The sequence below is a fragment of the Sinocyclocheilus anshuiensis genome, unplaced genomic scaffold (assembly GCF_001515605.1).
Source record: "Sinocyclocheilus anshuiensis isolate Anshui unplaced genomic scaffold, SAMN03320099.WGS_v1.1 scaffold2055, whole genome shotgun sequence".
NCBI classification, from domain to species: Eukaryota; Metazoa; Chordata; class Actinopteri; order Cypriniformes; family Cyprinidae; genus Sinocyclocheilus; species Sinocyclocheilus anshuiensis.
In genome coordinates this window covers 23,478-38,049 of record NW_015546656.1, presented here as the reverse complement: position 1 = coordinate 38,049, position 14,572 = coordinate 23,478, and the positions used below count along the sequence as shown (strand labels likewise).

At 39.5% G+C, this 14,572-nt stretch overlaps 2 protein-coding genes across 2 annotated transcripts in view; one reads left to right on the top strand and one right to left on the bottom strand.

Annotated features, from left to right (window-relative positions):
* The window catches only part of LOC107701601 (phosphatidylinositol 3,4,5-trisphosphate 5-phosphatase 2A-like), a gene marked incomplete at its 5' end in the record, with an annotated part of 30,756 nt that extends 26,302 nt beyond the window's left edge, over positions 1-4,454 (top strand). Inside the window, 3 exons of the mRNA XM_016503647.1 lie at positions 236-965; positions 2,425-2,561; positions 3,580-4,454. Of these exons, the coding sequence (XP_016359133.1) occupies positions 236-965; positions 2,425-2,561; positions 3,580-3,679 (967 nt within the window). The remainder of the gene's footprint in view (positions 1-235; positions 966-2,424; positions 2,562-3,579) is intronic.
* Positions 4,455-6,249: 1,795 nt separating this feature from the next.
* On the bottom strand, positions 6,250-9,114 carry LOC107701602 (paired mesoderm homeobox protein 2A-like). Its single transcript, XM_016503649.1, has 3 exons — positions 8,892-9,114; positions 8,691-8,851; positions 6,250-6,945 (listed from the first exon to the last, which is right to left on the bottom strand). Exons 1-3 carry the CDS (start codon positions 9,112-9,114, stop codon positions 6,499-6,501), a joined length of 831 nt encoding a protein of 276 aa, XP_016359135.1. The 3' UTR covers positions 6,250-6,498.
* Between the last annotated feature and the right edge of the window lie 5,458 nt (positions 9,115-14,572).

Genomic DNA, 14,572 nt, shown 5'->3' with positions numbered 1-14,572 from the left:
AATTTAACATTTATTTTATTGCAGGTAATTTTTTTTATTTTTTTTTAAGTCATTTTAGTACTTCAAGTTAAACAACAATAAGAAATTTTGCCTTGGTAACTAGTTGAAATAAAGAAAGTTTACGTTTTATTTTATTATAATAAAATAGGTTTAGTTTTAGCTCTAGTTAACAATAATAACTTTTGCTTTGACATTCAGCTCACCAGTAAATTCGTGTCAAATTTCGTTCTGTCAGAGGCAAACAGGATCCGTTCGAGGGCGACGCCATGACGTGCAAAAACAGCTTCAATAACCCCGCCTACTACATTCTAGAAGGCGTTCCCAACCAATCCGCTGCTCTGGCCTCTGACATGCTCCCAAGCTCCACCCTCCCTCCGCTAGCCAATAAAACAGCTCCTCCTGCAGGCGGCGTAGGGAAAAACAAGCCGCCCAGTGGGAGTTCAGTGCCGGGCCGCCGGCAGACGTCTGGACGCCCGGTTCGGCCCATCAGCGAGGAAGGGTCATCAGAGGACGACGGGAACATCGGGCCTCACGTCGGGTCGCTGAATCGTCCCCCGCCTGACTTCCCTCCTCCTCCGCTGCCCAAAGGAGCTCTGGAGATGCCGGAGAACTCGTTCGGAAAACCACGGATGTTTCCGGACCTCGCCGACGTCAAGATCCCGCCCACGTCTGTAGTTCTGTCCAAACCGCTGTCGTCGCCCAGCTTCGCACCACCCTCTGGAGGAGGCGTGGCCTTCTGTCTGGAGGCACCGCCCATTAACCCGAGCCCTTTCCGTCGTGGGGGCGGGGCCTCGGGACTGGACGACCAATCGTGTTCGGTGCTGCAGATGGCCAAGACGCTGAGTGAAGTACAGTATCCGTCGGGGAGAGGCATCATGAAGACAAACGCTCCTCACATCAGAGGCCTGACCTTCCCTCCGCGCTCCATACAGGAGGAGAGCATCGCAGAAGACATGCCCGAGGAGGTGACACAACAATACACACGCACTGTGTTCATTTACACGCGAGCAGCTCATGATCTGGGGTTTTCAGTGTGTCGGGGCGGCTTGTGTCTTGGAATCTTTTTTTATTGATTTAATTTTTATAATTCTTAAATTTAGTAAGTAAAAATAAATTAATAAACATAAATGTATTTTATATTTATTCATTTTATCATTTTATAATATTGAGATGACGATAATAATAATAGTAATAATAATAATAAATAATAATTATTTGTTATTTTGTCAATAGCAATAATAATAATTTTATTATTAAGTATTATTATGTTAAGAAAATAACAGTTATTAATAATAATATTATTAATACAAAATAATATCTATTACATTGTTAATAATAGCAATAATTAATAATACTTATTATATTGTATATTTATTAATTTTATAATTTAATTAAATATATTTAAATGTTGCTAATAATAATACATAATATTTTTATTTTGTTAATTATAATAAGAAGAATTTGTTATTAACTATTATGACGAATAACAATTAATAATAATATTATTTTATATTAAGGAATATTAATAATACTAATCAGTATATTATATTTTTAATAATAATAACAATTAAAAATCATATTTATTATTACTGTTATATTTTATCATTATTAATTTCTAATGTAATTTAAATTATGATGATAATATTTAATTATATTGTTAATAATATTTTTAATAATGATATCAATAATTAATAATGAAGTTATTATTAATAATAATTATTAATCGATATTATTTGAGATTAACAAATTATTAATAGTTATTATTAAATATTTTTTAATTACATTAGAAATGAATGATTCCAAAATATAACAATAATTCATTTTCTTGTCAGCTGTAATAATATTGATCTAAAATAATTTGTATTAATAAAATGTTAAAAGTTATATAAGTTATAATAAATATGTGACCCTGGAGCACAAAAGCAGTGTTAAGTCGCTGGGGTATATTTGTAGCAATAGCCAACAATACATTGTATGGGTCAAAATGATAAATTTTTCTTTTATGCCAAAAATCATTAGGATATTAAGTAAAGATCATGTTCCATGAAGATATTTGGTCAATTTACTACTGTAAATATATCAAAACTTAATGTTTGATTAGTATGATCTTAGAATATGCATTGCTAAGAACTTCATTTGGACAACTTTAAAGATGATTTTCTCAATATTTAGATTATTTTGCACCCTCAGATTCCAGATTTTCAAATAGTTGTATCTCAGCCAAATATTGTCCTATCCTAACACACCATACATCAATGGAAAGCTTATTTATTCAGCTTTCAGATGATGCATAACTCTGAAAAATGTACCCTTATGACTGGTTTTGTGCTCCAGGGTCACATATGATAACAGTAATGAATAATTTATTACGATGATTGTTGTTGTTGTTATCATGGTATACTGTATGCTGCTGCTGCAATGCAGGGCCTGTGGCATGACGAGAGCAGCAGCAGCAGTCTGTCGGTGGAGTGCAACATCGGCGAGTGGCTTCAGAAGCTCGGTCTGCAGCGTTACGAGGAGGGACTGCTGCACAACGGCTGGGACGACCTGGAGTTCCTTAGGTACAACACACACCTGTCTGTCTGCGGTTGTTATCATGGTATACTGTATGCTGCTGCTGCAATGCAGGGCCTGTGGCATGACGAGAGCAGCAGCAGCAGTCTGTCGGTGGAGTGCAACATCGGCGAGTGGCTTCAGAAGCTCGGTCTGCAGCGTTACGAGGAGGGACTGCTGCACAACGGCTGGGACGACCTGGAGTTCCTTAGGTACAACACACACCTGTCTGTCTGCGGCACAGTCACGCAGGGGTTAAACACACACCTGTCGGTCTGCGGCAGTCACGCAGGGGTTAAACACGCACCTGTCGGTCTGAAAATTTAATCATATCATATATTACTACTGTATAACCCTACTGTACTGTAAAATAAAAAAGTATTTTAATAATAATGATTTTATTTTACATTTGTACATATTTTTATTATTTTATTTTACTGAACACTATGGTAAGAGTTATTACTAAAGTAATACATTTCTTTATTTATCTACTTTTTATAATTGAATAAAACTATTAAAAAGTGCAAAATGTAAAAGCACCATAAAAGTATCATAGCCTGTGACAAATGTAGCAAGTCTTGTGGGTTCGCAACATTTTTATTAGTTAAAATAAAATTATTAGTTTATTAGTATTGTATTTTTAGCATTGTTCTGTAAAATAATAATAATGATTATTATTATTTTAAATACTTTTTTATTTTACAGTACAGTAGAGTTAGTGTTATTACTATAGTAGCAAAGTTCTTTATTGATAACATTTTTATAATGTAATAAAAATATTTAAAATAAACTGCAAAAGCACCGTAAAAGTACCATAAACTTTGACAAATGTAGTAAATCATGTAGATATGCGATTTTTAAAAATAGTTATTTTTCCTATTTTTAGGAGGTTTCCTATTACACACGATACTTCTTATGTTTTCTCAGCGCTGCTCAGAAATATCAATCATAGTCGATTGTGATTAGAATGTCCATAAATGTATTTTGAGTACAAGCTTCTCATCCAATCACGTCTCTTTCCTGCAGTGACATCACAGAGGAGGATCTGGAGGAGGCGGGCGTTCATGACCCCGCCCACAAGAAAATACTATTGGCCAGCTTAAAGCAACAGCAGCAGCAGAAATGAGCCGATCCAGACCGGACTGAACCGAGAGAAACTTTGCACTGGTAGAGAAAGTGGTTTTAATTTAATCTGATGTAATAAAGCTGGTAGTTTTAGTTCCTAATATTATTTAAACAAGTCAAAAAGGATGTTTCGCTAAGCCCCGCCCCCGACTTCTGGAGGAAGTGAGTCATCGGAACATTCCTCACCTTTGGTGACTGAAGTGTTAATTATGAACAGTTTGTTTTTCTTGCATGTTTTATGACTTTAAAGGAAAGGGAAAAGCCCAAATCAGCAGCTCACTGTGTAGGAGATCAGTCAGTTTGTCAGAAATCTTCTTCAGGTTTGTAACAGTAGGTGGCGCTGGATGATCAGCCTTCATCTGACTGCAGCAGATACAGATGTGAATCTTTGTTCGTTCGTTCGTTCAAATGCAGTCTGATTCGTTCATTCAAGATGTGATGAGTTCACACCCTGCTTCAGATTCAGTGTTTGTGTCTCAGTCTCAAAGAGCTTTTCTTTCAGATGAGCTTCAGTTTGGGAAGCTGGAGTTTGACCTCGTTCTGTAATGCATCACACCGCTGTAGTCTTTAGCAGGAAAACTGTTCGTTTTATTTAACAGAGTCTTTAATATTATTATCATTGGGGTGTTTCTCCTAAAATGCATGTATATGTGTTTTGTGTATTAAGTTTTAACTTTATATGTTTCTCGCCCGTCATTCATAATCATAATCCTTTGAATATAAATAACTCTGTTGTTATAAGTTAATATTGTGTTTGAGTTTCTGTCCTTTTAATGTTTTTTTGTTTTTTTTTCAATTTAATAAAAATTTAAATCTAATGTGCCTTCATGTTCAGTAAAGAAAAGTGTGTCTCATTTGAACATTTTCTGGGATGATATGTATACACACAAAATAGATATATAAATACTATGTATTCATGTATAGTATGTAGTAATATTATTATATATTCAGTAATATATGTCTATCTGTGTTTCTGAAGATACGGCAGGATTTGTTTCTCTTCATTAGTCACTTTTCATTATCAAAGTCTGTGTTGATCAAAAAGCTGGATTCGAAAATAGTGTTTTAATGCTTAATATTTGAAATAACTAAATACATTCATTTTTAAAAAGAAGATGAAGGCCTTTAAGACAACTTGTAGGTTATTCTAAATTTAAGAAGTTATAGGATGATGTTTAAACACGTTCTTTAAGTTTTGTACATAGCATTTCTAACCCAACTTCACAATAAAGGAGATTTTTCTTGTTCTAATCAAAATCTAAATGCAAGGAATTCCTGGAATATTCTGAGCTTTCATTGAGCTCCTGCCAAGGTTATTATAGTTCTCTAAAACTAAATATTAAAATTAAAATAACTGAACTGAAACTAAAATATAACAAACATTTCTAATTTTCATTCAGTTTAAATTCATGTACTTTAACTAAAACTGAAATAAAAAAAACTATAGATATTAAAATAAGAAATAAAAAAATGACAAAAACTAAATAAAATTACTAAAACTTTAAATAAAATTAACATGGAATCAAAAAACATTAACAAAGATGATAATAGCATCTTAGTGATACTAGAACAACAGATGGATGTGATGCGTCTGATAGGAGATGTGACTGGAGAAGTCTTTATTTTCACTCTTTATTTTGTCATTTTTATGGATTATATACAGCAGATCATTCATGAAACACATGGCGTGCACTGGAGCCAGGAAACATAAAAAAAAAAGAGAGAAACTACATATATTAATATTTACAAAATATTTTCAATAATAGCCTAGCTTAAAAAAAATCATCCCAACTTTTTTTTTTCTTTTTCTTTTTTCCTTCAATAAATTAACTACAAGTGGCTTAACTATGCTTGTTTCTGGGGTCACACACACACACACACACTATACACACACACATACACACACACACACTACACACACATACACACACACACACTATACACACACACACACACACACGCATACACTCGCACGCACACACACACACACACTATACACACACATACACTCACACACACTATACACACACATACACTCACACACACTATACACACACATACACTCACACACACTATACACACACATACACTCACACACACTATACACACACATACACGCACACGCACACGCACACACACACACACACACACACACACACACATACACATACACATACACTCACACACACACACACACACACAGACACACACACACACTCACACACACACGCACACACGCACACACACACACACACACATCTTCAAAGAGCTTCAGTGAAGAACCACATGAGAAATTCATCAACAAGACACAAGTTCAACATCATTCTGATCCTGAATCCTTAAATTCGCCAGGAAACTCTTGGACATTTAGTTCTTGAAGAATAAAAACGGACAATCTGGAATATTATATTGGTCATTCAGAAACAGATCCTTAATAAACCCATAATCTGTTGTGAATATTTGGTTGCAGCTCGTCTAATCGCATCACAGTTCGTTCTCATTCATCGTCTTGTCCTGAAGACCTGAACTGATTTCTGGTTCTGAAGCTCCTGCGAAAGGACAAACGTTTCTGGACCTTCGTTTAAGAGGAAATTAAGAACTCATTTACTGACGATTCAAGGGATGTTGATTAAGGCGTCTCTGCAGCATTCAGACCCTCCATAAAGAGGAAAACAAGACCTGAATAAACACAAACACACACACACATCAGAAGCACCAACATGACAATAAATGAACCATCAGGAGTCTAGCTCTACGCAAATCAATGGATAGAACAGAACTAGCAGTAGATGAGCGACGGAGACGCACGAAGCGGAGTCTCTAGAACAGGTTGGTCTTGATTGTGTTGGGTTTCCGGTGGAATGAGGACAGAATGCCCGCGAACGGCCCAGACGCCATACTGTCCGCCGGCTGCCAGGCCTTCAGCAGGTCCTGGGTCTGGAGGGCCGGCCCGGCGGAGCCCATGCTGGGCCATGGCGGGCTCTTGAGGCCTTGGTGGATGGAGGGGGAGATGGAGGCGTTGGTAAAGCCGGCCGAGGAGCCCGAGACCGGGCTGGGGCTGAGGCTGCTGGCCCCGGGGCTGCCCATGTTCGCCGTGCTGTCAGGCGTCGGGCTGCAGGTCGACTCTTTAGACTCGTCATCCTCGGAGGAAGAGCGGTTCTCGCCAGACTTCTTGGCACTGGAGCCGTTGGCGCCAGTGTTAGCTCCTTTGGAGTTGGCGGCGCGTTCTTGCTTACGGAATTTGGCGCGTCGGTTCTGGAACCAAACCTGAGGAAGAGTGACGAGCATGAGCATGTACATCTCCATCATTTTGGGTTCCTCTTTAAAAGATACATTTGTGACCCTGCAGCACAAAACCAGTCTTGAGGGTCAATTTTTCAAAATTGAGATTTATGCATTTATGCATCTTTCCATTGATGTATGGTTTGTTAGGATAGGACAATATTTGGCTGAGATACAACTATTTGAAAATCTGGAATCTGAGGGTGCAAAAAAATCTAAATATTGAGAAAATCATCTTTAAAGTTGTTCAAATTAAGTTCTTAGCAATGCATATTACTAATCAAAAATGAAGTTTTGATATATTTACGGTAGGAAATTTACAAAATATCTTCATGGAATATGATCTTTACTTAATATCCTAATGATTTTTGGCATAAAAGAAAAATCTATAATTTTGACCCATACAATGTATTGTTGGCTATTGCTACAAATATACCCCAGCGACTTAACACTGCTTTTGTGCTCCAGGGTCACATATATGAAAAACATTTTAATCTTCAGACTTTAAAATAAAGGCTCTGGATTGGCATTGAAGAACCTTTAACATCCGTGGAACCTTTTAATGCACAAAAAGTTCTTTACTGCGGAAAAGGTTCTTTAGATTCTTCACTCTACGGAGAAAATGGTTCTGTTAGGAACTGATCGCCGAAAGGTTCTTTGGGAAACCCAAAACGCCTTTTAGTGTTGTTCCACTGCAGACTCTTCAAACTAACGTTTCCGAAAATGGGTTCTAGTATTGATGCCATAAAAGAACCATTTTTTCTTAGTTTGAAGAACATTTTAAGAACATATTTCCACAATTAAGGAACTTTTGTGCAATGGAAAGCTTCCACGGATATTAAAGGTTCTTCATCTCAACCATCAAGAACGTTTGTTTTTAAGAGTGTGGAACCTTTATATTCCACAAGAGTCTTTATAGTGGGAAAAGATTTTTAAAATCATCTCCATACTAAGAAAAAGATGGACCATTGTTGAGGAAGAGTGACGGCGTGCACCAAAAACAGGCTTTTTTTTATTTATACAGAAGAACCATTTTAGTTCCTCAAAACACTGCTTTCTTAAAAGAACCTTTTTTTCTTAGTGTGAAGAGTATCTAACAAAACGATTCCCAACTTTATTTTTAGATTTTTCACCAAAAACCTCTTTTGAAAGCAACTGAAAGGATGTTCCTGACTACATCTATATCTTTAGCGATTAAACAGCATTATTAAGAATACTAATATTCAAGATTAGATTGGCCATTCAGGAATGGATCATTAATCAGTAGCGAATATTTGGTTCCAGCTCTTCTAACTGCATTACATGTTTCTCCATTAGTCATGACATTACTTCAGTGGCTCCATGGACGTCGAAGGCTGAAGCCAATAAAGAGCCTTTATTTCTAAGAGCGTGAAACCTTTCCATTCCACAAAAATAAAAACGATTTTATGGAGAAAAAAAAGCTGCTTTTAAGAACTGATCGCTTCTCAGGAATGCTTCTTCTGTGGCATCGCTGAGAACGAAAAGCCTCTTTATTTTTCAATGCGCAGACTGAATGCAGCTGCTATAAATCAATCTAATAAAATTAGCGGAATTAATGAGATTTGGAAGCGTCTGCGAACAGCGCTGGAGGCAAACAAAAGCGAGACCCGTATATTCAAATCAGCCAAGATTCTATTTAGTGTGTGATGTTTTTATACGGATATCAAAAGTATAAGAGTGAAAACGCCCCTGAAAGTCAGCGGCCTCACCTGGACGCGTGCCTCGGTCAGGTCGATCTTCAGCGCGAGCTCCTCCCGCGTGTAGATGTCCGGGTAATGCGTCTCCGCGAACACGCGGTCCAGCTCCTTCAGCTGCGAGCTCGTGAAGGTCGTGCGGATCCGCCGCTGCTTGCGCTTCTCCTGTGTGTGATCTGAGTGGTGTGTGTGTGTGTGTGTGTGTGTGTGTGTTACCTGTGCTGTAGGGCGCGGGCTGGTGCTCTCTCAGCGCGCCCAGAGTGCAGCTGGCGGAACCGAGCGGAGCGCATCCCGGGCCGGAGCTGAAGCCGGTCCGGATCGGGTTGTACTGGAACGTGTTCGCCTGACTGCACGAGTTAAAGTCCGCGTACGCCGACGCCTCCATCGCCGCCATGCACGAGTCATACGTGTTCAGATACGAGTAATCCATTTTGTACATGTGGAGCGTGGACGGAGACGCGAAAGCTCCGGATGTGGCGTCAAACTCCAGCGGAACGCGTGGTTTTCTCGCGGTATCCAGCGCGTGTCTCTCGGTGGCGGTGTTCCGGTGCTCTGCTGCGGCGGGCGGCTCGCGGTGTGTTTATAATAAAGTTGGTGTCCAGGAGACAATGGCGAGGCGGTGGTCTCTGTTTGCATGACAATGTCTCAGCGCTGAACGCCTCCTCCCCTCTGCTCCTCCATGCATCTCTAATGCACCTCCGCGTTAACCCTTTCCATCATCATCATCCTCATCCTCATGGTCAGTTTCCTTCTTTATATTTGCTCCTTTGAAATATCCTCTTTCTGTGTTAACACTCTTAAAAAGAAAGGTGCTCTTCACAGCGATGCCATAGAAGAACCATTTTCGGTTCCACAAAGAACCATTCGGTCAAAGGTTCGGTTACACTTTATTAGAAGGTGTCATTGTAACAATGTAGTGTGTTTATAATAAAGTTGGTGTCCGGGAGACAATGGCGAGGCGGTGGTCTCTGTTTGCATGACAATGTCTCAGCGCTGAACGCCTCCTCCCCTCTGCTCCTCCATGCATCTCTAATGCACCTCCGCGTTAACCCTTTCCATCCTCCTCCTCCTCCTCCTCATCCTCCTGCTCAGTTTCCTCAGCGCTCAGCTCCTTTATATTTGCTGCTTTGGAATCTCTGTGCGTTTGTTCTGTTCAGTGCGCGCAGATATCAGCCTCGCGCGCGCAGCGCAAATATAATTCTAAATAAATGACTATTAATGGCTATTAAGACTAATGTCATTAAGGCGAGAATGGGCGAGTTTTCAAGAGCAGCTAAATGGGCGCATTCTAGCTCGCGCTAAATGAATTGTGGGATTGTTTCAGCTTTAATGTGGCTCTGGTTGGTAGTGTGAGATCTTTAATTTGATTGCAGGAACAATGGCGTTTATTTAAGACCACGAAGCAGGAGCAGGAGGGCCAAATGTAGGTTTTTAGACGCGGAATGAAATAAAATAAACGCGAGTTCAGATTAAATGTTAATCATGCGTCGATTTAAACGCGTTAATTTCGTTTGGTTTCATCAGGAATGACGCACGCGTCTCTGGATGGAAACCTGCTGCTCACGATCACCTGCATCTGTTTGCTGTCTGGGTCGCTATTACACACCAGAAATCTCCAGAAATGATTTGATCTGAGAGTTAAATGTGGTGAACCCACGAAAAATCCCTCCCCAACTAAGCAAATAATTAGACGCATGTTATCGATGCCACATTATCTTTGTTTACTTTATCAGATTGTTTCGTTATAAAATGTTATTATTTAATCAAAAAACAATTAACATTTAAAATGCAGAATTATGCAATAATAATCGCATTTAACCGGAAACCTCTGTTGCCAAATCTGGGACAAAATTGATTTGTATGTAAATACGCCATATTTCAGCCATGCGTGCCATTTTAAAGAACACGGATTCGTTTCGGGTGCTCGTTTGACTTTTGGCTTCTGACCCTGCGAGCAGCGGGAATCTGCGCCCGTAACCCGGTTACCCGGAGCGGCGCGTCGCGGCGCATTTGGCTGATCTCTGGTGAGCGGCGGAGCTGACGCGCCTTTCAGACTCCATCCATCAGCGTCCGCATCACCCGCGCGGATTAACGTCTGTACCGGGACGTGACGAGGAACGCACGCCTGCAACAAGTCGCCACGGATCCCGAGATTCAGCATCTCGAGACAAACGGAACACGCGCTGAGGCATTAAAAGCTTTCTTTAAAGCAAACTAAATATGGCATGTGTGAAATATGGCATGCAAATGAACGAATATTAGAATATAATGCATATTAACGAAATAAAGCAAAGAAAAAACGAATACGCGAACGCAGAAACGAATTAATAAAAATGGCATTTTAGATTGTGTGTAGCCTAGTTTGTAATGGAAAATAAAAGACGATTTAATTAACATGATGAGTTCATATTTAAACGCATTTGTTTATTATAATGCACTGATTTATTAATATTATACATTAATTATAATTTTATAATATGCACCAACGACAGTATTGTTTTGTTTTTATGGATCCATTTGAACTGCATGACTATAAACTTTATTTTGCCCCGTAAAAATGTTCTGAATTATCAATAGATAAACAAAAGAAAGAAAGTTCTGTCTGTACTGAGTAGCACATGTTTGTCGAGCGGGTAATTCGCATGGAAAGCATAAAGATGCGTGGCTTTCTCTCGTGCCACCCGCTGCACGCCCGGCGGCTTTCAGACGGGTCACCGGTGCCATGCGTCACGCAGACGCGTCGCGTCTCATCCTTCATCCTCGCTCTCTCTCATCAATCTCTCTCTCTCATTAGCTCAATCTGCATTCAGCAGTGATCGGTCACCGGGAGACGCGCGCCTCGCTGTAATGGCCCGACCATCGGATGCGATTACTGTCAGCCAAACCAAACCGACCCAAGCACAATTCAATTAGTCCCGGAGAGCACGAGACCCTCCGCTTTTCATCTCTTTATTTATTTCGTGCTCGGAAAATGCCTTTTTTTTTTGTGATGGCAAAGCAAAATATGAGTGTTTTAAAACTATGGAGAAATGAATGGAGCCTCTCGGACAGTAAGTGCACTAATGTTAAACGCTGGTTAGTGTAACTATCGATCACCAGCGCGCATGCCAGAATTGAAAAGCGCTGGGGCTGACCTGTCAATCACAGCATCTCTCTCAGACCCCCGCATGTTATTTACACAAGCGCGATGAATGAGAAAGAGCCTCGTTACTGTTTCCGTTAATCGCCAATGAATGCTAAAGGTGCTGGTCTGGTCTGGTCTGGCCGGGTCGGGTCGGGATTAGAGCACATTTTCAAGAAAAACACTCGGATTTGAAAGCGCGAGGCTCTGAAGAGATTAGCGGGTGTGTGCGGCTGGTTAACTCGGGTGAACCAGGTTCAGTTCTCCAGCAAACTCACCCCTGACACCGAGCGGGTCTGACTTCTGATCCAGAACACATTCCCCTCTGCAAATAAAGAACAGAAACAGTTTCAGGCCGGATTTACACCCGCATTTGGGATGAAGGAAAGTGTTGCGTGCAAAATGCAAATGCCGACATGCATTTATTATTAATTAAATCTTATCTCTGTTAAGACATAAAACGGGCAATAAATAATGAAATAAATAATAACAATACATTCTGAAAAGTAAAGGTTCTTTATTGGCATCGCTGGTTCCACTAAGAACCTTTAACATCCGTTGCGCAAGGTTCTTCAGACTAGAAAAGGTTCTTTAGATTATTCAAAAATGTTCTTACATTAATATAAAAAATGGTTGTTTTGAGAACTGATCACTGACATGGAACCAAAAATTGTTATTTTATGGCATCACTGCAAAAACCCTTTTTAAGAGTACAATAAACATAATTTCATAATAATTAAATTAGTATTTTCATAAACAAATTGCAAAGCCCCAAAAATTATTTTTGCGTTTTATTATTGTCAAGAAAATAATCCAGACAGACTTTTCGATCTGTTCACTAATGCATTTTTGTAGTCATAACGCATTTGGAACTACCATATAAACTATTTTCTAACATATATAAATGTAGGATCTTTTTTTTTTTGGACGCTTTGGATCGATTAATTGAAATGGTCACAAAAGTGTCTTAAAAAAAACAGTAAATATTACGAAATATATCAAACGTAAGACAAAACCAAACAGGACTTCATTGTATTTTAAATATCCGAGGCTATATAGAGCTCTGATTCATTTCTGCAGATTACATACATTTATATATTAAACAAATAGGAAAAAATAACTAGTTTCCTACTGACGAATGTTTATGAAACAACAAAAATAGCATCATATTCGGTGGTTGCTGATTGTGATGGAGTGTGTTGTGTGTGTGTGTGTGTGTGTCTGATGGAGTGTGTTGTGTGTGTGTGTGTGTGTCTGATGGAGTGTGTTGTGTGTGTTGTGGCAGCAGCTGGAGAGGCTGTAATGGGTAGAAGCGTTAATCAGATCAGGGCTCCGGGGCCCCGCGCGCTCAGAGCCCGACACAACCGGCGCTGCGCGGGACCTGTGCAAACTTAATCAAATTACACTCTCCTCTAAACTAATTAGCCGGCAATCTGCCACGCGAGCTGTCCCAGAGCAAGCTTTGAATTAGGCAGAATGGATTTTTCCCCTAGTCTTTCAAAAAGAGACAGAAGACAGAAGAGAAGCTGCTTGCGCTTTTAGGGGTCTTTCATTTATTTCCATGTTACGTTCATCTGAGAGCAAAGACTGTAGAAGCGCGCGCGTCTGTTTCCAGTGCTGTTTTTGGACATGTGTGGCGCACAGATGTTCCTGTTGAAATATGACGGGAAATGATGGGAACAGTAGCGTTCTGTTACATCTCTCGCTTTAACAGCAGCAGGTAACAGACACCTGACATCACATTCGCCCTCAAACACTAACGCACTCGGCTGCGCATATGCGCTCAGACAAGCTGTAATTACGCATTTGCTTTCATTAAACAGATTTTGCATAGTAAAAATAATAAGAGAGCGATGCAAAAAAGCGTAGACGGAATGCATGAACAAATGCGCATCACAGCGATCATGCAATAAACAAGAACGCTTCAAAAATAAAACGTGCAAGGAGGAATTAGTGAAGCTGTGTACAACTTTGTGCATTGATAAATGCATTGAACAACGTTTGCTATATAGGCCTAACTATATGTGATTATATAAAGTCATGCAGTTTGCAGTGTGAACACAATACTAGAACTGTAGCGTTCCATTTGCATGATAAAGCAAACAGAATTTACACATATAAAGCAATACGCAAACATTACACATAAAATAAATCAAACCTATTGACAAATTGATCAAACTGTCGCTTGCCAAAATCAGTTATGAAAACGTTATTTCTGAATGTGCTCTGAACGTTCTTTAGATGTTTTAAAAATGTTTTTTTTTCTTGGTAATCCAAATGTTAAGGGAACATTACATTGTATCATTTTGCAAACATTACGAGAACGTTACATTTGAACATTCTGAAACAAGTCGCAACATTTAAAAAACGTCAGAGAAACATCCAGCTGAAATAAAACGTTCCATGAATGATGTATCAGTAATGATTTTGTGCTAACGCTGTGCAAACATGATTAAAGATCAGATAACTCTGAATGCACGTTACTGGAAGAACGTTTGTTCATAAAGTTGAGAAGCTCCTCTGTTATCTGGGACAGAGAGAGACACAGAAGCGGGACATGCTGCATCTGTCTGTCTCTCAGATGCAGAGCTACAGGACTGTAAATGGTAAATCAATAATTCTCTCTGTTCCTGCAGGTTTGTCCGCTGAGACTCGAGGAGAAGAGAGAGAAGAGAGAGCAGCAGCCGTTAAAAGACACGGACACACACGTTAATGGACGAGAGACGTTCACGGCTGTGTGTGTGTGTGTGTGTGTGTGTGTGCTGGATCAGTTCAG

Coding starts and splice junctions, on each gene's coding strand:
- LOC107701602 (XM_016503649.1), bottom strand. CDS start 9,114: ATGTACAAAATGGATTACTCGTATCTGAACACGTATGACTCGTGCATG. Junction 8,852..8,891: donor GCCCGCGCCCTACAGCACAG/GTAACACACACA, acceptor CACACCACTCAG/ATCACACACAGGAGAAGCGC. Junction 6,946..8,690: donor TGACCGAGGCACGCGTCCAG/GTGAGGCCGCTG, acceptor ACTCTTCCTCAG/GTTTGGTTCCAGAACCGACG.